The sequence below is a fragment of the Symphalangus syndactylus genome, chromosome 3 (genome assembly GCF_028878055.3).
Source record: "Symphalangus syndactylus isolate Jambi chromosome 3, NHGRI_mSymSyn1-v2.1_pri, whole genome shotgun sequence".
NCBI classification, from domain to species: domain Eukaryota; kingdom Metazoa; phylum Chordata; class Mammalia; order Primates; family Hylobatidae; genus Symphalangus; species Symphalangus syndactylus.
The window spans coordinates 149449406-149473792 of NC_072425.2; the positions used below are offsets into that span (position 1 = coordinate 149449406).

General features: G+C 43.1%; 1 protein-coding gene across 9 annotated transcripts in view; it reads right to left on the reverse strand.

Annotated features, from left to right (window-relative positions):
* Positions 1-8069: 8069 nt before the first annotated feature.
* Positions 8070-24387, reverse strand: part of OPCML (opioid binding protein/cell adhesion molecule like) — a 1146349-nt gene continuing 1130031 nt past the window's right edge. For 5 of the 9 annotated variants that reach the window (XM_063635682.1, XM_055273812.2, XM_055273811.2 and 2 more), the window contains one exon: positions 11230-13386. In XM_063635682.1, the coding sequence (XP_063491752.1) occupies positions 13286-13386 (101 nt within the window). In that variant the 3' untranslated portion in view covers positions 11230-13285. Of the gene's footprint in view, positions 13387-24387 lie in introns of all 9 variants that reach the window. The other 4 variants (XM_063635683.1, XM_055273810.2, XM_055273809.2 and 1 more) reach the window with 1 other exon arrangement.

A 24387-nucleotide genomic window follows, 5' to 3' on the forward strand; every position in this document is an offset into this window, starting at 1 on the left:
AAGGGGACCAGGAATAGATGAGTAGCCAGGGAACCTGGAAAGCAGCTCTCATCTGTCTCTAACTAGGTGTCAGAATAGGGCAAAGCATTGGCCTCTGTGTGACAGGTGCTTTGCCTGAAAAATATGAGCAGTGAAACCCAAGCTTCTTACAAACACGACTGGTTATAAAAATATAAGATTAGTATCACTATTCCAGAGGAAACAACTAACAAACAAAAGCATGATGAAAAGAAATTACTTGCGCTACTCAGGCCACTTCCTTTCGGACAAAATAAGTAGACAAATACCGCCGATCCTCTCTTCTCAATATCTTTCATATCTGTATGATCCCTCCCAGCCTTGGCCACCTCCTACATCAGATGCTCATGACCACAAATACGGACAACATGTAGCTCCCCCGCCTCCCCTTCCCTGCCTACTGGGGCTGGTTTCCCCCTTTCGCTCTATCCAGTACATCTCTGCAAGGCCTCAGCTCAAAGGACCATTTTGATTATGTTGTTCTTCAGTTCAAAAGCCAAGGATTCGTTCATTCCATGGATACTGATGCCCACACTGTGCCAGGCACTGTTGTAGATATTGAGAAAACAGCAAACATACAAACTACTTCCTGCTATTGTTCTCATTGTCATGGAGGTGACAGGAAAAATGAGACAGATGGAAAGGTAGAGAGATAAAGAGATGGGTGTGTAGATGATTTTAAGTAGACATATATATTTATATTTATAATCTATATAAGTGGAGTCATATTTAACTGAATTGAGTCAATATTTTACAGTCCATAATCTCTCTTCCCAGGCTGTGATTTTTGTCAGCCTCTGTTGTTTGTCCCAAATAATAATAATAATAATAATAAAAAAAGCAAAGATTTCTTCTTACTCATATGATACTCCATTGTGAACTTTGAGTCTAAAATTAATCTCTTACCTCCTCAGTTCTTTTTAGGACTGCAAGATTTTTTGTCTGTTGCTTCTCTTAGGCTCTGAGACCCATCCTTGGGTTAAGGTCAGCCTCAGGTGAGCCTATACCCCCAGTGGGAAGGTGGACAGGTTCAGTGCTGAAGAGCACAGTCATTTTCTGTACCTGGCCTTTGAATCCAGCCAGGAGATTGCCTAGAATGCTGATGTTGTTTTCTTTCAAAATATAGGAACCCCTGCCCTCCTTTCTTCCAAGAGATGGAAACTCTCTTTTCTTCCAAGAGACAGACACCCTTCCCACTTTGTGAGCTTTCTGGAAGCTCACAAATAAGGCAGTCATGCAAGAGCCTGAAGTGACTTTCTATTGTGTTCGTTAAAGAAATCCCAGTGTGTTTTGCAACACGGGGTGAACCCCGAAGCACGGAGACAACCTGGCGTGTAACTGGAAAGGGCACATAGTTGGAAATTTGATAGACTTGCCTTGGAACCCCACCCCTGCTAGTCTTCAACACTGGGCCTTGGAGCTTCAGTGAGGATAACACCTTGTTCCCAAGATTGCTTTGAATATTATATGAATTAGGACACATGAAAGCCTGAACTTCTCACGTGATTTCCATAAACACACAAATGTTAACAGCTTTCCATCCTTGCTCAGCTCCCTCACCGGCCTCTGCTCCTTGCACATGTATCACTATTGTCCTGAGGTTGCTGTACAGGAACAGGAGTGGGTCTGCAGAGAGAGAAGATTCACCTGCAGACTCCCCGTGCACTACAACAAAACGTCTTCACAAGGCAGAATTCTTCGCCTGCATGGAGCCATTCACTTCTTGTCTCACTCTCTTCCTTAGCAGTTTCAAATTTCTTAAGGTGGGAAATAATTAAGAGGAGGAATGGGGTAGGTTGAAAAGTGCTGAAGCTGCCCACAGAACAGAGGTGAGTACAGGAAAGAGCGAGGCAGGGACAATGCGGAGTTTTGAGACGAACTCAACAAGAAATTCACATCAAAGTGGAAACATCCCAGCAAGCAGACTGACTCAGCACTGGGGCCACCATCACGCAAGGTGGGTAATAGGAAACAGAGAAATCACAAATGGGGCTGTCCACACTGCCATGGCACTGAAACTGAGCCTCTGTGTGCCTCAAGAGGAGAATTGGCAGCTTTGTGTCTGAGGACCTCCAGTGAGTCCTTGTATGGTCCTAGCTGATTCAACTATGCAGTGACTATTTCTCTAATAAGCTGATTCACCCAAGACCTTTAGTGACAAACAGACAGAAACTGAAGTGGTTTGGTCTTTTAACCAGAGCAACAATCCTTGCAAATCCACCACACAGGAAACAAGATCAAGAGCAAAAGAGACAGGCTTCATGGGCAGAGCCCCAGGCTGCCTATGTTCTCAGGTATACAGGTGCTTTCCCAGAAAGCACCTGTACACCTTCAGGGTCTGGGCAGCAGAGAACTTACAGGCATCCTCTATGCATTTGTACCCAGTTCACTTATACTCAAATGGCTGCAGAGAATGGAGGAAAGGGAATTGGATATGATTAAGCATTTAGAAGCTGGGCACCTTGTTAGGCACCCTACATGTTTTATTTCATGGAATCCCAACCATAAATCTAGTAATGTGATATTTAATTGAAACCAGCCCTTACACGATGCCTTCTAGACAATCATAAGTGGTAGGTGTGGGGTGGCTTGGAAGAGGCAGAAGACTGCGAAGAGGATGAGGAAAGAAGTTACTGATTGTCTACCACTGCACGCCAAGCATCTACAGGCAAGAAGCTGTGCAGGGATTTTCCTATCACTCTTTCTCTTATACACCTCATAGCAATGTCACAGGGTAGTTCTTTCCCAGCTCTATGCGGTGGATGAGTAGACTGAAGCTGTAAGAGATTATTTCATCAGCTTATAGGAACACAGCCAGTACATGGCAGAATCAGAATTTCAACTTGGTTCTCCCTGACCTGAAAGACCATGCTGTCTTGCCTCGTGAGGAACACATATAGACCCAATTCACATGGCTCTGTACTGGATGTGAACTGACAGGGCCACCTGGATGCAGTCAGACACTGTGGCTTCCTGCTGAGATTCAGCCTCCTCTAGTTTTAGGAGAACCTCTCTGGCATCATTGAAAAAAAAAAAATGGAACAAGCTTAATGTATATCTCAATCCTTAAGTCATTCAAATGAAACGCATCACTCTTAATCAGAGGTAGGCTCTCTGATGAGGTTTGAAAGCTTAAAAACCTTTCTGGAATTTGTTAGCAAGCAAGTGAGCATCAAACTATGTGATGAAAATACAAAGAGAACTTGCATCACTGTAATATTACAGGCAAATCAGGAGAAAAATCCACCCTCATTCGAACACGCTCAGTGGTCAGCTGTTCTCACAGAACCCAGTGAATAATGGCTTGGCCCTTTGTGTGAGGCCCGAGAAGTGCCAAATTTCATCTAGGCAGTGGGACAGCTGTGCCAGTTTCCCCCTTCCCCATTTAAAGCATCTGTTACTCCTTTACTGCCTAATCAGAGAACTGCTCTCTACTCTTCTATCACAACAAGCAGAAAAAAAAAAAAACAGTACCTTTTTAAGACAAAATCAGGATACAGAGGAAATGGAGGATGATAAATGAATTGCAGATGGATGATCCAAGGAGCCAGAGTTCCTCTGGAATTAAAGCGAGAGGCAGAGAAAGGAAATCAGGCATCCCTTTTGCATGGCAGTGGATATAATTAGATGACTTAGGAAAATGCTGATGGTGCTTAAACATCTCCACCTGGAGGTTCTACAGATACTTAAAACTGGATCTATCAAAAATTGGATGGAACATCATCATTCTCTTAAGTTTTGAGAATCATAGGATGGTACCATCTTCCGTCCAGTTGGCTGAATTGGAAATCTTGTGTATTCCCCATATGCTACATCTTCCATCACCCCATACCTCCGGGCCCTCCCATCAAAACTACCCCTGAAAATCATCCCAACTTGCCTGCTTTTTCTATTTCCTTCTTATCATTTCTTACCTGAATTATTTCAATGACTCCTAACATGTTTTCCCCTTCCCAGTGTGACCGTTGCCCAGTTAGTCCCTGTTGCTGCCTGGCTGATCTTTCTAAACTGCAAAACCAGTTTAGCTGCTCTTTTTATTAAATCCTTCAACATCTTCCTTTTTTTTTTTTCAGGACAAGTCCCAGTATATCAGCATTCCCCATAGAGGTTTTTAGGGTCTAGACCTCGTCTCCTGCCATGCACCTCTGCCTGCACCCCTCATGGGGTAATCTATACTTACAGTTTCCTGACCATGCTGGGCTTCTCTCGCGCCTCTATGTGCTCTTTGACGATGTCTCTCTGTCCACAGTCACTTGCTCCTCTCCCTCTCCCTCTCCCTCTCCCTGGCTAGGTCCTTCTGCTTCCTGAAGGCTCAGCTGAGATCTCTTGTCTTCTGGAAGAGTGCCTTCCGCCCTCCTGTCTGGGTTAAGTAGCTTCTACTGGGCTCCTCAAGCCCTTGATTAAAAACTACCATGTGCTGTGCTGTGGAATCTGGGCTGGGACTTTCTGGAAGATATACACTCTGTCTCTCAATTTGAATCCTCAGTACCTGTCATAACTTGGCTATCTGATTTATGTTTCTTAGACTAAAAATTTAGTTCTACTCTATTGCTTCAACACTCCTTTGGAATTCTACCAAAACCTTATTGATGCCACTTTCCAACCTTGTGTTCTTGAATAATCTAAGACTCAGAAATGTGTTTCTCCTCTTTGAATTTCAACAAAGAAATTACATATAAATTATAATTTTTAATTTTTTCAACGAAGTTGAATTTTCAACACAGTTGAATTATATCTTCAAAAGACTCAGGAAAGTGAGGACATAAAAGAAGGCTGAGAGAAGAACAAGAGAAAAAAAACACGAATGTTTACTTTGCAAGTAAATGATATATCCTGGGACTATGCTAAACACCCTTATTCGTATCTAGAAGTGGAATAATTCTCATAGCTATTCTACTGAGATGCGTATTATTACCACTGTTTTACTAAAGATGAGACTGAAGTTCAGAAAGGGTAAGGAATTGGTCTAAGACAATATAACAGGTAATTTGCGAGGTCAGGTTTTCTGAAACAAGCCAGCTGGTTGGAGAACTCATGGTAAAGGCAAGACAGTATGTCAAATGGGAGAGAGGAATTCATGGAGAGGTAAAACTGAGACTATTTTTATCTTTGAAACAACAGACGCTGTGGGACACTGACATACAAATGACCCAGGTATTTCATCCTGCATCACAGAGTGTTAGCCTTCTCTGGAGAAGCCTAGTCTTGGGGTCTATTCAGCAAGTCCACACTTAAGCTCTGCCTACCCCTCCATGCCTCAGCTGCAGCGCATGCCCCCGGGTGGAGCTTCTCTTTCCCTCATCAGCAAGGCTCGTGGTGTTAGAGCCAGTGAAACGTGATATGCTCAGTAATCCTATGTGGGACTGAGACTGTATAACCAGCTTCCTAACCAGCTTTGACATTATAGGTCTTGCTTCCTCCTCTCCAACAGGTCTGTGTTACCCTGTCATCAACTGCACAGTGTGGTCCTTTGGCCACTTGCAGTTTCAGCTGCCTTCATGGTACTCATTCATTTAACAAACGTTATTCACACCATTGATAAATTATTGAATACCGAATGTGTGTGATCCTGTAACCCAATTATTTTTGTAGTAATTTATCTGTGCACTATGTCTGCAGCTTATGTTAGCTGTTGTTAGCTGTTTACATTCCAGCGTTTTATCCCTGTGGAAGAAATGGGGGAAAGCGAGAATGCCTCCTAATCATCTCACAATATCTGCTCTGCACTTTGCAGTCATTTCCTCATAGCTCTGTCATAATACTTGCCATACTCAACTGTAATTTTTCTTCTTATACAGCAGTTTTTAGATCTTAAATGTGAACTCCTCAAGGGGAGTTCCTGACTAAATGTGATGCATGAATAATGAATAAATGGGGAAATATAAGAAAAAAAGATATCCCAATGATTGGATGAACATATTAAAAGAAGGTAGCATCACTTCTAATTTGATGTTTGGTTTTCAAAACTGTTCATAGGGTTTGGCCTCAGTTACCACTCCCCGTGAATTTTTCTCAAAGTGAATAATTAATTCAACAGCAAATTAAATTGTGGGGAAAGAAGGAGGTCAGCTGCCAGTTGAGGTCCCTCCTGTCTGTTTCTTCAGTTGTTTGTTATGTTCATTGCACGACTACAATCCTAGTGTTACACCTGCTCATCTGGATATTTCCACTCCACTCCAAACTCCCCATGCTTTTCCTACTTAATACACCATGATAGGGAGAGGAATGCCCTTAATATATCTCCAGAGGCCACTTCTGTGTATATAGGATTTTCATAGGGCAAAGATAAAAATGCATCCAATCATTTAGCTGCCATGCTTATGAGTTACTAGATAAAGCTTCCCTTGTGGAATAGTGAGATAACAGCAAAGATTTTCATTACCTTGAAGTGGATTGGTAAACAGGTGTGTCTGCTAAAGGCTAGCTGGAGCATGCCTGGTGGATGGACTGACAGCTGGGAAAGGATAGATGGTCTAAATAAATAGATGAGTGAGAAACAGTCTCACATTAAGGAGGTGCATGAGTATAGAGATGGAAAAAGGGTTCGATAAATGGGAAAATAATATGTGAATGGATAGTTGAGTAGTTTGCCGATGGGAGAATAAATTGGTTCATGGTTGATGGATGGAGCTGAGTGGCTAAATGGAGTGACAGACTGATAGCAGATGGATGGGTAAATGTTGTGGTATGAACAGGAGCAAGAAAGGGTCAGGTGCAGATAGGAAGAGGATGATGAAAAGGAAGGAAAAAAAGGCAACAAGAAAGGGAGTACTGAAGGTACTGAGATGGCTAGGGGAACTGGAATTTCATTCCCTTGATGAATCATAATTTTACAATGGGCCAGAGGAAATTGGAAACTCCCAATTATTGATGCCTAGTGTTTACTTGCCATTGCAGTTTACAAAGAATATGTGTCTAGTCTATCAACTTATCTGTGTTCCATTCCCTGTAGGGGAGACTGAGTCATGAAAGGATTAGCCCTTGTCTACATAGGAAGCCAACAAGAATATAAGACTCATAACTTTAGCTCAGGGACTTTGCCAGAGAAGCTACATGTGCTGTAAATTTAATGAAATAATTTTACACTTTCTACTCAGTTATCAAATCATAATTAGTCACTGTCCCTAAGCTTTATTTGAGGACAGCCTTAAGAAATCTCGTAGTTGCAAAATAAACCAAATAGTGGCCAAATAATTTTGAACCAGTGTACACTAAGTGGTGTAATTAAATTCACCAATGATACAGATGAGAGAACAAAGGCTAAGAAAGTCACTTACCAGTCTAAGATCTCACACCTAGTTAATGGCAGAACTGGGAAGGCTTAATTTATATACAAATGGCTAATGAGAAACTGAGGTGTAAAAAGAAGTTAATATCCATTTCTTTAGAAAGCAGATGGATGTGTGATGGAGAAAGGGGAGCTGGGGTTTCACTGGAAGAGAAAGATGTTTTAGAAATGGCAATCAGAGGAAAGGAGCCCCTCCTCTGAGGTTCTTTCTCATACTAGTCCACAAGAAGCCTCAGCTGAATGAAACCTAACCCAAGTAAAACCTAACACACATAAACCTTCATCTAATGGCACACACTATTAAGAATCAGTGTACATCCTCGACCCCATGTCTTCTCATACTTACCCTTGTTAACATGGTGTGTACTTCAAGAAATCAAGCAACAGGAACTTAGGGACTCAAATGCCCAAACTTGGCAGTATCTGGTCACCCCTATTTTTCTGACCCTTCTCTTCTGCTTTCGTTTTAGCCTACACCAACAAACAATTTAGACTTTGAGGCTGCAGCTACATTTTATATTGTTTGTAAATAGCATAGATCTTTGATATACAAATGTAATACGGACAGTGCTAAGGCTGCTTTCTACAGTGTGTGCAAGACAGAGAAGGAGGGAGAGAGAGAGGTGGGGGGTGCAGCTCCAGGCTTTCTGAGTGCATCTACTCTCCAGGGCCAAAAACGCACATATGGGAGAAGCACAGCTCGCTTCATATTTTTCCCGTCCTGGATATCAATGAGATGTCCTAATAAACAGCCCCCTAAAAGTTACAAATTTCTCGAACTTTATTGGTACACTGCACAATCACAACCATCTCGTATTCATCCTGAATTAGAAAACGTTACAACTACAATGTAACATGCACAAAATTCAGGTAGTATATTCACCCTTAATACAATTATTGACAGAAATCAAGTCTTCATTGATTTTTTGAAGGAAAAAATACGAACGAAAATAAAAGAAAAAAGAACTCTAGAAGGCTGACAAAGTCATACTCTTGTATCACGTGATAAATTTTTAAAGCATTTGAACATAGATTTTTTTTTGAAGGATAATTGTGAGAATGGGCACACCCATTGTCTGACACAGCTATAACGGCACCATTGATAAGTCATAACTTTTTTTTTTAAATCTAAAGGACTCTGAACTTGACAGATACATTTTCGTACACCCACACATTCCTCACAACTGCACTTTACATGTCACGAAAATTTCCGAATGATTAAAAATGCTCCCTTTAACTAACACAAGGGCAGCTTGTAGTACATAGCATTGTTATCATTGATAGCTTTATAAATCTGCCAAATAACATAGAATGTAGCCTCAAAAGGATGGTCGAGGGTTCGCAATCTTTCTTTCTCCACCCAGTGGTGTGGAGCAACTCTGGGCCTTAAAGAGGGCACCATGGAAAGAAACAAAAAGGAATCTCTTTCAAAATGCTGGAAATTAGGCTTAGCTGACTACTTTCAGGATAAAGACAATTGCATCTAATTAAGTCCACTCCACATTTCTTTGGACTCTAAGTATTCTGCACCTGAAGGCTAAATTGAACTGGCTCAGCCCTATCTTTTTTGTCACATCTTTAATTACAAATCTATTTCTTCTTCCTTTCATTTACTTCTCTTCTCTTAAGTAAGAAATGTGGGAAATGAGACTGGCAGTTTTGTTTGTTTGCATATGGTGATCATTAGGCATTCTCATCATATGGTCTCTTTTTGAAAATCTTGCCTTCCTACTTACACACCTGTGAAGTTTTGCTCAAGTGCTCATACTTATTTGTCTTCAAATAAAAAGACAGGGAAGCTCTGAATAATAGGAGGGGTGGCAATTGGGTATGAGAGTTTCCAAGATAACTTCATGTGCAAAATGAAAACGAAAGATTTTTGCTGTTGCAGAAAAAGAAAACAAATGCATTTTTTTCCAAAAAGAAAAACCTTATGCTGCTTCCCTGAATTCCAAAGGGATTAACATCTGCTTTTGTGTGTGTGTTGGTCCATTTCATTTTGGGCTGGTTTTAGGTAATGCATAGTCAGTTTTTCTTTCTCAAGATCAAAGTCGGTATGGAATTGAAGAAAGGTGCCCCACCACCAGATCTTACCTCATCTTAAGCCATTCCTCCCCTCCTACCATGGGCTGGCGACAGCCAACCAGCACTTGAAAATTCAATGTACAGCCACTCCTGATGTCGCGACAGGGATAAGCTCTTGTCCGGGTTGCCTGCCCACTTTGGGGTTCTCTGCTTTTCTCATGGAATAGTTCTTTCAGCATAAATAGAACTTGCTGACTCCTCTTTGTAGAAGGCAAATTGACTGAATTGATGCAGAAAAAGATCCTGAAACTCAGCCTGTTTTGAAGTTGCTAGAGTCCAGGAATAGTCTTCTTAGCCAGGTTTTGAGAATAAACTGCCCAATCTGTAAATGTATCATCTAGTAAGAGGCACGGATGTAAGAGGAAAGAGGCTGGGGCCTCTTTGTGACACAAAACCTTACCTTTTCTTCTGTTCAGTGGAGCACAATTGCAGCAGAACAGCCATGCACAGTACTCTGCATAAAACCTGTGCATGTTTTCACAACCACTTCTCTACATCTCCCCCCTCCCTGAATTAAAGCAAGAATGAGAAAAACTAAACATGCTTGTTTAGACTTGCAGTTGACTGTATCAGGCACTTGACACTAAACTACTGAAAAACAAGCTTGGCTGCAGCCTTAACACGAGCAATTTCATTGGCATTACTTTGGTGGAAGTGCATATGAACTCTGTTTTGGGAAGGGGAAGGGTTTCAGAGTCCCTACATAGCTAATTCCTCTCACCTAATCTCCTCACAAGCCTTATTTGGCTTCCTTTTCATGGGGAAAACCTGCAAGAGATGTACTTGCTCAGACTTGTATGTTTTGTCCTGCCTTGCCCCCACCCCATGCCCACTACCGGCACCCTGAACAAATCTAGCCTGTAGGCCTTCTCCTTGTACTCTCCGTGTGTGAAGTTGGAAAAGTGTGGATATTGTCTTGTGTAAGCATTTGTTGTTCTATATGCTTCAAAATGGTGGGTGACAGCCACTCTCCCATGAAGCCATCCCCACCAAAGAAACACAAAAACACAGAAGCAGAAATATGTCTGTTGTGAAGAAGTCATTTTCACTCCGAGTACCCCAGTTGCCTTGGGTTGTATTTACTTTGTTATCTTTACCCCAGACAGATGAGGATCGACTGTAGCATTTTTCTCCCTCTGAAACGTGGCTGGGATAGGTACCCACCAGAAGGGCATCTTAGTATCCTTTGGAAGGGGGAACAGCAGGGTTCCATTGTGACCCTGAAGCCAGCCTTGTTGGGTTGAGAGGTTCTGATGATCTTCGCCAAAGAAGCATGGACCCTTTCCTGTAGAACAAGTCTTGGAGTGAGGAATAGGTCCAGCTTGTCCATTTCAAGCACTGTGTTCTCCAAGACTGTCCACTCTTCACAGCCTTCACATTTATTCCACTCCAAAGTAACAAATTTATTATCAGTAGCATGCTCAGATGACAATTTAATTCTCATACACTATCTGACACCAACTCAACTCCAGATGCTGAAGGTGGTGACAGATCTGAAACGTCTATGTGCGACCTTTAATTCTGATTTTGTGCCTGCTCATAATCATCCCTGGAACTGGGAATCAATGTGCCATTTCTGGCACATCATTTACAGTTCCTGAATCTGGCTCCTCGCAGCTCACTAGGAAATGCAGATGTCTGTTTACAGCTGGAAAATGTAACATTAATTTCACTCACACCAGCTCTACCTCTTAAGACAGTGCTTAGCATTTAGTGTGCCAAGATAGCCTATGTTTGTATGTATGTATATATGTATAGATATCTCTGTGTGTGTTTCCCCATGGCAGAGGTCACACTCATGTGCCTTTGATGGACAAAAACAAAGAGGACACTGATACTGGAGGAAGAAGACCAGTTAAGCATTAAGGGCACAGAATTCAATGGTGCTCATATTTTTTATTTTTTAGACTGAAAAGGTTGTCCAACTGAGGCAGGGCAGATCTGCGATTGATGCTGCATTCTCATCCTCTCTGTGGATCAGTTCCTGCAGCACACCTGTGCGGTCTGCAATGCCTTTATTTTGAATCCCAGGCAACCTCGCTGGATGAGTCCTTCTTGTCCCAGGAGAAAAGGCAGCAAAGGTGGGTCAGCTCTTGTTTGTATGCTGGGTCTGCTTTGAACCTGAAGAGCTGATGAAGTTCTTCCCCAAAGCCCTTGGAGAAGCAGCCTGCATCAGAGGAAACTGTGTCACTGACACTTTCTCCCTTCTGTTTTCAGTGTTGTGTTAATCAAGTGCTTGAAAATTAAGTCAGTTGCTCAAGTGCCCTCAGCTTAGAAGAGCTTCCTGAAACAAATACCAGAGTTGTCAATACACCCGCCATGTAATTGGCCTCCATCAGCTTTTTACTGGATAGTTTTCAAACAGGTTAAACCAGAACTGGAGCAGAAAGGAGACTCTAGCTGAAGTCATCCCACTCAGGTGGGTGGACTCTTCACTTTGCATTGCAGAGACAGATGTGGTTTTTTTTCTCTCATGTTCTTGCTGTTAAGGAAAGCCAGCCATAGGTTCCTGACACGTACTTTCTTGAAGGGTTGAGAGAAGCATAAAGGCTGGCACCTTTGTCCTTCAAGTGCAAAAGGAAAACCACAGTGCTAACCAAACTTTTCTAGGCTGATCTGCTTCCCAAGAAGATGTTTTAGAAAACACAGGCTCTTTTGGGAATAGTGAGTGACTGATCATTAGCTTGCTATTTTGGCCCATCTGTTAGTGTCTCCCTTGGGTGGATAGGATACCAGATTTTAAAAAGTCCACCACACAGGGTATTGCTTTTGTATTTTGTTAGCCTGTGAGATTGTTGGCTTTCACAGAAGTTGATAGATAATTTTGAAGATGCCAATGTCTGCTGATGGTGTATAAATGAATACAGTGGGAGAGATACAATATAATTAGAGATTAATATGGGGATGAATTGATAGTGAGTAGTAGGGAGAGAAATAGAAAGGAGTGTTAGACAATTACATTGATATATTGATAAACAGTAAATAGATTGCTAGAGAGGAAGACAGGTGGGTAGATAATTGGATGGTGAGATAAATCAGACATTTGAGTAGATGGGTAACTATATCATTACTTTGATAGATAGCTTGAAAAAAACTAAATAAATCAGCCACCTATCAATCATGTTTATGAGTTGAACTTCTCTTTTTAAAAGAGAAGTACTATCTTCAAAATGCCTCCCCCTTTTTTGGTCACTTGACTTGCAAAATTTAGTGTTGGGTTGCATGCATAGCCCCAAACTTCAAATCTCTGCAGATGGTGGAAGAAATGAGTAGGGCAGAGGGGCTACAGAAGATTGCACAATCATCTATATTGAAATCTATAGATATGGATATAGTAGGATAGTGTCCCAGAAAGAAAAGATGTGAACCCTAATGGAATTAGATAATAATTAACATGGATGGGGGCATATGTACATTGTCATTAAGAAAATAATCATAGATAATAGGACACTTGGATGTAGCTCTTGCTGTGCACTATGTTATGAGTCAAGTTGTGTCTTCAGGGTGTTTATTGTGAGGCTCAATTTTTGCCCAAATGAAACTTACATTTTGTTGTGTGTGGCAGAGGATGTTGGTGGGAATGATGATGAGGAGAGAAGCAGAGGAAAGGGAATGGTCAAGGTAGCAGGAGCAGACCCCATTTTTGGACACACCAATGAATGATTATCCTACACGTGGTAGAACCCTGCCCACCCCGCCCCCAACCCCACTCATTCAAGCTGGAAATAAAAGCAAACAAACAAACAAACAAACAAACACAAAAAGAAAACAAATCTAGAAGAAGAACAGAAAAAACAAACAAAAAGAAGCCCAAGCTGGTTTGCTCTCCGCAGTGTAGATTAAAGTCTGTGATATGGAGAAGCAGGCGTTGTTCAGAGGACCTAGGGTTTCTTATCAAAACTTGATGAAGAAGTGGGCTAAGAGGGTCCCTGATAGCCAGAGACAAGCCAGTGCTCTGGAGGCCGAGTTTACACCATCAATGACTGCTCCAGGCCCTGTGTAGGGGAGAGAGAGACAGACCCATTAGCATACACTCAAGGACACCATAGTGCTTCCCTGGCAAGCAAATACACATACATGCTTCCCACCTTCCACCCTTCCACTGACCATTCCGAGTCTAGACAAAGGAAAAGGCCCATTGGGAGTATTTAGGAACTCAAAGGGGCAAGCTGTTGGGATGCCTTGACCAATGCAGCCTGCTCTGAAAGACTATGCTTAAAAAGTAAATAGGTGAAGCTCAGGCTAGTCATTGAGGCCCATGGGCCCAAAGGTTAGGGCAACACATGGAAAGGCAGACCTGCTGGCTGTTTTCTAAGCTGTGCCTCTAACTGTGTGCTATACTTGGAGAGTGTCCAGTACAGACAATGATGAGTCGGGGGGCACAGGGCCAGAGAGGCAAGGAGCAGGTTGTGGGGTAGGAAGGGGAGAGGGATGGAGACATAAGTCCAAGTGTTGATGTAGCAGACTTGTCAACCTCAATGCATGCAACCTAGGTGTTGTGGAGGCTCCTCCTGCAGCAGCTAAGGAAGGAAGAACAATCATCCCCATGGGTTTTAAAGGCTGGAATTAGGCTTGTCCCAGCAGTCAGTGCTGCCTCCCTAAAGGCCTTGAAGCAGATCAACATGCCCAAAACAGACTGTCCCTGAAGATTCCACCCAAGGGGCTCTCCCTTGATTTTTTTCTACCTTCTCTCTCTCTCTCTCTCTCTCTCTCTGGTCCCTTCCTGTATCCTCAGTAAATCATTCAAGGTCCACCGGGAAATAAGTCCACAGTATCATGAGTGCTGTTCTTTTCCCCTCATCTTCCATGGCTCAAGAAGACAAATCACACGAATTGGTATTATCCCAGCCTGCTGAAAGGGCAGGTGTATCTAACTCGGACCAGGTGTTCCTCCATCACTTTTATCAGCAAGCACATAGGGTGGTACACAAGACTAGGAGCCAGCAGCAAGTGTATCCCAGAAAAAACAAAATTTATTATTACCAAGGGATTAAAAGCCATTGAGAGGCATTTCTATAAAACTAGTGAAGAAGTAAAGGAGATCCAAAGGAGACAGTACACCTCTTCTACCATTTCAAGCCAGGACTTCACAGCTTCTTTGAGAAGCAAATTGCCCTACTGGAAATCAGCTGAGGGGCAGCAGAACCTCTTTAGAGAGGACTAGTTCATTTGGCTTGCCTGTCAACGTTATGGTGAGGATCCATGCCTTGCCCAGGAGGGACTGATGGGAACATTTTACTTTGGCAAATTCAGGTCTCTCACTTCAGCAATGAGTATACACTGTTCCTCTCCGCTAATCTTAACATGAATACCTTTTCTTTCTACTTAAAAATATACATGCTTTTATGGACTAAAAGTCATATTTACTTGATAGCTTGAAGTCTGGCTCATATTGCCCTGCATTTTTGTCAGAGAACATTCACAAAAAAGGGCGGGATCCAGATTCTATCGACATGCTAATGTCCCAGAGGAGGCTCCATAGATATTGATGGAAAGTAGCCTGACTGTGGGGCCTCCAGCAGTCCTGGCACACATCCTGAGAGATCATACTGGCCTGCAGAATGCACTGAGCTAGAAATGCTCAGGTTGAAGCTCAAGGTAATTCTCTACATATTGTCTTTGAAAGATGAGTGATTTAGATTTTTAAGTAAGTTTATTTACATTTTTAAATAAAAATATGTACATAAAGATACTTTTAAAGAAACATATGGGCAGATTCATAAGGCCCATATGTTTCTTTAAAATTATCTTTTTGTATATATTTTTCTTGAAAAGTATTTTCATGACATATATGGCATATATGCTAGACTAGTTATGTATATGTATATGTATATACATATATATATATGTCTTTGTCTAATTTATTATTTTGAACTTAAGAAACAGTTGAAGCCCTGATATGCTCCACTCTAGACAGGTAGAACTCTTGAGTGTAGGAATCATTCTATCCCAAGTTCTACCAGTGAACTGAAACATTCCTGTGGATACCATGTCATCAGCACAAGGTTGAATATAGCTAAAGCAAAGAGGAGTGGGGCAATATACACAGAAAGCAGAGCATGGAAGAGTGGGGCTCAGAGAGGGAAGGAGGCAGAATAGTAAAGGGAAATGAGTGTTTCTGGTGGTGAGCAGCAGTTGCCATCGGATGCTTAGTGCTTCCTGGGTAGAGGTTTCTAGCCATATTCAGCTTCCATTGAGCGTTCCCAAGAGTGGAAATGCAAGGGAGACTTAGCAGGTATGTAGGCTGCTCAGCCTGCTTAGGGCAATGATGAAAACACACATTCACACTGTGGTCTCCACGTGGCAAGCATGATTCTAAATGCTAAACATATAATCAGTCATTTAATCATCACATCAACCCTATGAGCTATGTGCTACTGTCATTCCCACTTTGTAAATAGGAAAACTGGGAACAGAGCAGTTAGACATCTTACCTATGGCCATGCAACTTATGCACCTTGAGCTGGATTAGAACCAAGTCACTGTCCTCAGAATCTATGCCCTTAATTGTTACAAGTCTACTTCCTCTCTGTAGAAAATGACCATTTGTGCAGGTTTTCCAGGGACCACAGTATCATGGTGTGAGAGAAACAATGGACTGGGAATACAGTGTCTCTATGTGAATGTGCTGCACCCTGGCTGAGTGACGGTCCCTCTCCGGGCTTTGCTTCTTGCATTGCAGATTGAGAAGAGATGGGGTTTGATGACCTGTGAGGTCCTTCTTCTATTAGCTCTCTGAGTTATTACATGAATGGAAATTCTGCATCCAGGTGTTAGGAGAGATAGTTGGTGAGTAGCCAGAGAGCCTTCTTCAGTTGAAAGAAAACCGTCAACACATGCCTTTTGCACTTCAGAATTCCATCTCCCCTGAGACAGCAGGAGGGCACCAAACACTCTAGAGCCTAAAGTTTCCCTTTTGAAGCCGCATTTTCTATGTGGCTTCAGGAAGTTTTATTCTTCAGCAGGTATGATGAGCACCTGCTTTGTCGTATCAAATGCCATAGCAATTTACTGCCAAAGTGCCTTTGGTCAATTGGTATATGAGAAACGGCTGGGCTATTGTGGCCAGAGAATGAATTTAATCCACTATGATACAGAGTGAAGCTAACATCACTTTGCTCATACAGATCCTGGGCACATTTGAGACTTGTCAGCTGGGCCAAATGCCAATGCAGTGAGGGCTCTGCTGGAGGGCTCTCCAGCTGTGTTTGGAGTGGGTACATCTATGTACCACTCTCTAGACTTGAAGAGTGTGAGACAAAAGCCATGGGCAATGAACTCATTCTTTAATTGCATCTTTGCAGTAGCCCTGTGTAACTGGAAATGAGGAAAAGAAAGTTTCTGGGTTAGTTCTCTCCCACTAGGCTGCTGTATGCTACAGTTGCTCACCTAACTTGGCCAAATGCTTTTCTGCTTTAATATAAAAGTGATGGGTTGCTGCAATTTAAGTAATTTGGTGTGGTCCCATGGCCTTGGGGCTCACATTTGGTCCCACGGGTTACCATGAGTCTTTTGTAAATATTAGCTCAACAAAGCTACAGAGCCACCTGTGTGACAGAAGAGGGCACGGTTTTGAAGGAACTCTTCAGGCTGAGCTCAGCAGTGGTAGCACTGAAGCTTGCATACACGGCTTCAGAGTCAGGTTGAATATAGTTTTCTTAAAGCATGGCCTCAGCCGGTAACAGCTGCATGGACTTCTCCAGGTAGTTGGTACCCAAGACGATACAATTTTGAATTTCAATATATAGGATCAGAAACCCAAATGTTTGTATTTATTCATTTATTGGTAAAAATTAGAAGAAAGGTGATTCTTCTCTAAAACCTAGAATCCTAGAGGCAGGTTTTTTTTCGTTTTCTTTTTTTTTTTTTTTTTGAGACGGAGTCTCGCTCTGTCACCCAGGCTGGAGTGCAGTGGCGTGATCTTGGCTCACTGCAAGCTCCACCTCATGGGTTCACGCCATTCTCCTGCCTCAGCCTCCCAAGTAGCTGGGACTACAGGCGCCTGCCACCATGCCCGGCTAATTGTTTGTATTTTTAATAGAGATGGGGTTTCACCATGTTAGCCAGGACGGTCTCGATCTCCTGACCTCGTGATCTGCCCACCTCAGCCTCCCAAAGTGCGGGGATTACAGGTGTGAGCCATCATGCCAGGCTGAGAGGTGGATTTTTAATGATGTGTTCTATTCCAGAAAACTGATGCTAAAATGCACCCGGATAAAAGCCTGTGGGTTTGGAAGAAAGGTGAAGGAGCGGACTTCCTAGAAGCATAACTAAGAAAACACCCCTAGGGACCTCAGGAAAGGCTCTCTACGCTCCCCCGGGGTAAGGTCGCTGACCGCGATCTGGCAACGTTGGAGTTGGACCAATTTGGGTTTAAATTCTGGCCCGGTGGGTTGCCAGCTCTATGATCTTAGGCAAGATACTTCCTGTTTTCTCACTGAAAATAGGTGTGATGATGCTGAGTTTGCAGGACTGGTTGAAGGATGAACGTAATCAGTACAGTGCCTGGTACAAAGTAGTCATGTGATCATGGCAACTGCTGTTGGAAAAGGGCCTGCACACCTCCCTGTCCCTTTCTTAGTGGAGACTAATACTAGCTTGTTTAGATAGTTCTAAAATATGTTGAACCTGGGGTGAGATATTGGTAGGGGAGTGAGTAAAGAGGTGAGATAGCTTAAGATTGCAGCTGAGAGAGACCACTGGCTGTGAGGGCTCTGGAGGATGTGGGGCATTGAGCAGGGCACTGGGAGCCAGCCATAGCCAAGCTTCCTGGCTAGGTCAAAGGGTAATGTGTCCATCCCACAATGGAGACGTGCCCCAAGCCAGCCTTGGGAAATGTTGAAGTCGTTCATTCAACATACGTGAATTGATCCCTGCCATGCACTAGGCTCTGCTTTCAGAAAGAAAGACAGAAACAGTCCCTACCTTCAAAAAGCACAAACTTCAGGAGCTAGCATATCCTCTGGCCTTGACTAAATAAATAAACAAATAAACAGACAAATTTTTTTTTAAACCATCACAGACTCTGGGAAGAAAGCCATTTGGAACAAATAACCCTAAATCCCTTTCATCTCAGGAACATGCTGCCTGTTGGATAGTCTTAAGAGGATTGATTTTAAGTGTCAGAACTGAATTTGAATTCTGGCTCTGCTACCCAATAGCAGGAAGACTTTGGACAAGACCGCCGACTACTCTGAAACAGTTTCTTTTATGTATAAAATGTGGAAGGAATAGTTCTATCTACCCTTGCAGGGTTGCTCTGAGAATGAGTTAAGATGGTGTGTGCAATCATCAAGTACAGAGTAAAGGATGATGAAATATTAGGAGAGTTGGAACTAAGGCAAGAATTGCTAATCCATAAAACAGCATCTTGTGTGGGGGTTCTGCTTTTAAAGAAAGAGGTGTTCTAGAATACTAGGTTCTCAAAGGTTACTCTCCAACACCAGCTGAAAGCAAGCTTGGCTCTGGCTGGTAATTGGGTGACCTTGTCCCTTCTGGAAAGGCCTGAAGTGGCTGCTAACCACAGGTAAAAACTTCCTAATGAATGCCAGCTATTCTGAGGAAGTATATTCAGTAGCCCAGTACTTTCTGTGGGCAAATGCCACATTTAAGGACTCTTTCTCTATTTTATGGTTAACAATAACTCAATTGAACTAGAATGGCTGCTACAAATATCAGGCTTAATTAAATATTTTCAGGGATAAATGGAAAGTGAGAACATGTAATTATGCCCTTTACCATTATTCCAGCACCTCCTCCTTCACCCTTTTTAATGTTAAAAAATAATGGCTTCTTCATGCCTGAAGTTAAGCATCTTTAAAAATATAAGCTGAAATGAAGATGCAAAGACACAAAATAAACTGTGAGTGACAACACAGTGACAACAACAAAATACTTTGGGGACAGGTATACAGACAAATAAGATTTCCTTCACAATATAGAAAGAATAGTTAGAGACCAGATACAGTTAAGAGACAAGTTTCAGAAATGGCAAAGGGATCCATTTGTGTGAGCATTATGGCCAGAGCAGGTCCATGCGGCTACAGGGGAAGCTCAGCAGGGGTAAGACATATAACAACAACAACAACAACAACAAAAACGAACAAATACAAATTCTACTTTTGAGAGGCTACTTATCTTGGTAAATTGCTAGGTTTGTGCAAAAGTCATCATGGTTTTTCCATTACTTTTTTTTAGAGACCGAGTCTCACTCTGTCAGCCAGGCTGGAGTGCAGTGGCACGATCTCGGCTCAATGCAACCTCTGCCTTTCAGGTTCAAGTGATTCTCCTGCCTCAGCCTCCCAAGTAGCTGGGATTATGAGCATGCACCACCACATCTGGCTAATTTTTGTATTTTTGTAGAGACAGGGTTTCACCGTGTTGCCAAGGCTGGTCTTGAGCTGCTAGCTTCAAGTGACCCACTCGCCTCGGCCTCCTAAAATGCTGGAATTACAGGCGTGAGCCACCACACCTGGCCTAAACATTAGATTTTTTTGGAAGAAAATTTGGTTGAAGGCTTAAAACAGAATAAAGCCACACCTACCACATAAGAACTGGGAACTTCAAGCCTGGCCATCCTGGCACTAAGCTTTTGCTGCTGCATTCAGGGGTGGCTCACCACCCTCTTGAGTGGCAGGTGTTGACAATCACAGTACCCAAACTCAGCACAGAGCTCTCAGAAAAAAATATAGAAGCTTCCTGCTGAGATCCTGCCTCATGAGAGATTTTGAAGCTTAAAAATGTAGTGTATATAACAAGCCATGAAGGTATTGGAATGTGTCACTGGTTTTCCCTTCCATGATTACAATGAAAATATGACATCGATCTCCAGCAACCATAAACTATATAGCTGAAATTCTACTAAAATGGCAGATGGTAGGGTGACCACACTAAAAAAGAAAAGAAGAAAAATAAAGCCCATAGGTAAGTTGAGCTTGTTGATAGCACAGTGAGATTAATGAAATATCTGAAGTCTAAGAAGATACGGTTTTGTTCTGAAATTTGGATAGGTTTTGTAAGTATGATTATGAACTGTGTGACCTTCCTAATGAGGAACCAAAAGGATAATGATGTTCTTGGTGATTAAAAGAGGAGCAAAGAAATCTAATTAGATGATGTATGTGTTATACTTGTTGGTGAAACATAAAGCTATTTTTAGAGGTGCTGGCTGATGAAGGCACATCACTTCCCTTCAAAGGGAACTTTTCCTCCATTGAGTTTAATTACAGCGGCAAACGTGGCACTGTGTTGTTTCACAAGTAAGATCAACCAACAGGGCTCTGCAGCACAACTAAGACCAGTCGATAAAGAGGCAACCATCTTTCTTCTGTTCTCCTTAACACACACTGTTTTGTGCTTACTACAAAAACAAAAGCTTAAGAAGTTAATATCAGAAATTAATTCAAATCTGTCAGCTCGTCACAAACCTGAAAGAGACAAGACTTGAGTCTATGTTGAACCATAAGCTCTGTGTCTGTGCTGTCATCAGCACACCCTGAACGCTCAATGTTAAATTCTAAATGCTTAGGCTAATAGCCAGATGTCAATGATTCAGAGCGAGGAGGGCGGGGTACGAGTGAACGACAAGGAACCTCATCAAGAATGAAATGGGAAATGTCTGCAGTTTTTTTCTAATATGTTGACATTTTGCAGGTTGGGGGAAAATACAAATGATTACGCTGCTGTCATCAGCCAAAAGCAATGGTGTTTCTCTCTGACTCATTCCCTTCCCACCTGGATTTAAATTGTGGATTTGAAAAATAAAAATCATACACGTTATCAGCAGGAAATGGACAAATATGTGCAGCTTTTGATGTCTCTGCAAGAAGATATCATGTGATGAACGTCTTCCTAAACAGAGAATTGGAATATGTGGTGTAGCCTCCTTCAAAAAGGAGATCTGAGATGAGGGTCCCTAAATTTTAAATTAGATTTGGAACATACAGGAGGCCAGAACACAAGGGAAAGTCAGAAAAATAGTGATTTGGCTTCCCTGAGGGGAGGGGACTACAAGTCCTCTTGGGTATTTGGCTTTTCTTTGGTTAGTGAAAGGTATGAAACTGTATAGAGGCTATAACTGATGCCCTCATTGACTGGAAGATATATTTATTAATTCAACAAACAGTTACTGGGCAACACTCACTGGAAGATATAGTGTTACATCCTGTAAGTGCAGAAAAAGACACAAACAAAATATAAGCATAGGGGTAATCTACCATGAGAGCCCAAAAGATGAGGGCTTGCTTCTTCAGTGGAGCTCACAAGTGCTTTACATATGGAGCGTCATTGAGCAGAGTCCAGAAAGTATGCACTCATCAGGCAGAGAAGAGGGCACAAGCCCGCCTCTGTGACCCTCCAGCACACTGGGAGACACAGTATATGGGTTTGAAAGAAACAGGGGATTAAGGTCAGACAGACCTAGGTACAAAACCTGCTGCTGTCCCTTGCCCCTTCCGTCCATGGTGGAATCCCTCCTACCTGGGGAAATTCAGTAACATCATTTGTTCTTTGAACTCTAGGTTCTTCTTCTGTCCAATGAAAAATAACAATATCTATCTCAAAGCGTTCTTAGGTGTCTAAAGCCATGTGTGGCTGACACTTGATAGCTGGCAGCTTCTTTATTCCTCAAGCATGGCACTTCCTGTATTTTATTGTAACTGTCTATTTACTTGTTTGTGCAAGATCAGAAATTCTGTTTCTCCTGGTACTTTAGTCCTTAGTCTAATTCCTGGCATACAGTAGGCACTAAATAAATATTTGTTGACTAGATGAATGGATGGAGGGATGGATGGATGGATGGATGGATGGATGGATGGATGGAGAGTGGCAACAGCATGATGTGTAACGGGAGCTGGGACACAGGGGGCCCAGCCTGGTGGATGCAGGGAAGGTTGCAGGTGGAGTGCTGGGGACACTTGAAGCTGTAAGGCTACACTGCTCTCACAGTGAGAACAGCCTTAATGCCAAGCTGTTCTGAGAGGCAGAAGTTTTCAGCAATCGAAATGACAAGGTTCATTCTGAGTTTTGGAAATGTCACTTGGCCCTGCTGTGGCAAACCGACAGGAATTGAATTGCCAAAGAAAGATGAGAGAACCAGTGAGAGGATATCACAATTGTCCATGTGCGACGCATGCCACAATGTGAGTGAGAATGGAGATGGAGAAGTCAGAGCAAAGGCCATTTGGTGGGACTTGTTGGCTAACAGATGTGAGGAGTGAAGGAGAGGAGGAAGTCAAAAATGACCACAGAGATTCTAGAGAGTGTGCAGGGGAAGAGCGAGGCATGCCCCGAGTGTTCCCAGGGGAGAAAGGCTGCCTTTGAGATCCCTGTGGAATATTCAGGGAGAGAGAGTGGCTTGTAGCTCAGAATTCAGTAGAGAACTAAAGACACAAATTCAGGAATTATCAGACTGTTGTTCAGAGGCCATCAATCTTCAGTGTGCATAGGATTCCCTGGGAGGGCTTCTTAAAAAGTGCATTCTCAGGACCTTCCCTAGAGATTTTGATTAAATGATTCTGGGGCAATGCTCATATAGCTGCATTTTTAAAGCATCCAGAATAAGGCTAATGCAGGCCAACAAATACTTCACCGTTGGGTGCCTGAAGGTACAGAAGAGCCCTTCCCCTCTCACCACAGGCTGACTCCCGGGAAGACTGATAGGGCAGGTGCTGGAGGAGCTAGAAGCAGACTGAGGAAGGTAAGGAGACAGTCACCACCCAGTTATATCACAGAGGCCAGAAGTGGGGCATTGTGGGGTGAGAGGGGGTCTGGCACTGAGAGGAGGTTGGGTGTTAGAGGGAGACAGATCATGGTAGCTGACGTGTAAGTAGGTTTGAGAAAGTGGAGATACAATGCGAGTTCTCCCTCCCAGAGGCCTGTGGTTGGAGGGAAAAAAAGGCATGGGTGCGGCATGGAGCTCGCACTGAAGAGAAGCTCAGTCTTTGTGCCCCCTCTCCATGTCCCTGCTAGAGCCACCTGGGGATAGGTGTAGTTGTGAAGATGCCCTAATACAGACATGGAACGAGAAGATGGAGGGGGGAAGAGGAGGGAGGTGGGGGATAAGGCAGTGGCAATGAAGTCTGTGCCCATGGGTGAGATGGTTTCCCATGAGAAAGAGGTCAGCAAAGGGCAGAGGGTGAGAGCCGCTGCCTGGTGCAGGATCTGGCAGAAGGAAGTCCAGCTCAGAGAGCCAGTCTGATATGTACATTTATTCTAGAAGAATGGCCATTAGCAAAAGAAAATAGAGATTCCGCCCTCATGGCTCCCAGGAGCCGCCAAGGCAGGCTGGAGTCACAGCTGCTCCAAGAGGGCTCAGGCTTGGCCTGAGGAAGAAACTCTGCACACAGATATTGCCTTAACTGGAGTGTTTGCCTTTTTCACTTGCGATGACAGGATTCCTATAAGTTGTCCCTCTGCCCTACCCTTAACTCTTAATGTAACTGATTTGTGTTGCTGCATTTTCACAGATAAAATGTGAGAAATTTGTTTTTCTCTCTGCAGTCTCTCCGCTCCGTCTTGGCTTTGTTTGCGTTCTCTGTCCCCTTCCCCTGCCAGTTCCAGTCATCCAGGCGTTTACATGCCTCATTAAGCACGTCACACTCTCTGCAGTGCCGGATGTAATCAAGTCCAGAATCTTCCTTCTCTGCACACTAAGGACAGGATGGGGGGATGGGACTTCTTGCTCAAGGCCCAGAGGGGACAAAGGGGGTTGGCGAACTGAGAGAAAGTGAGTCACCTCCACAAGGGACAGAGCTGTGGTCAGCAAGCTGAAACCCAGCCACCCCTGCTGTACTTAGGCCTGGCAAGACTTCAGCGTGCCAAGGGGCTCCCTGTGGACCTTCCAATGGCTGCACCCACTCGGTAAAGCTAACGAATGCTTAGAGCAAGCTGATTTGCAATGGTTGGAGCAAGCTGCTGTGCAAAGGTTGTCCATGGTTATGGTTGATAGCTTTTGGAGACCTGTTCCTTGCCCTTTGTTCCCATTGTTTCCCAAATTC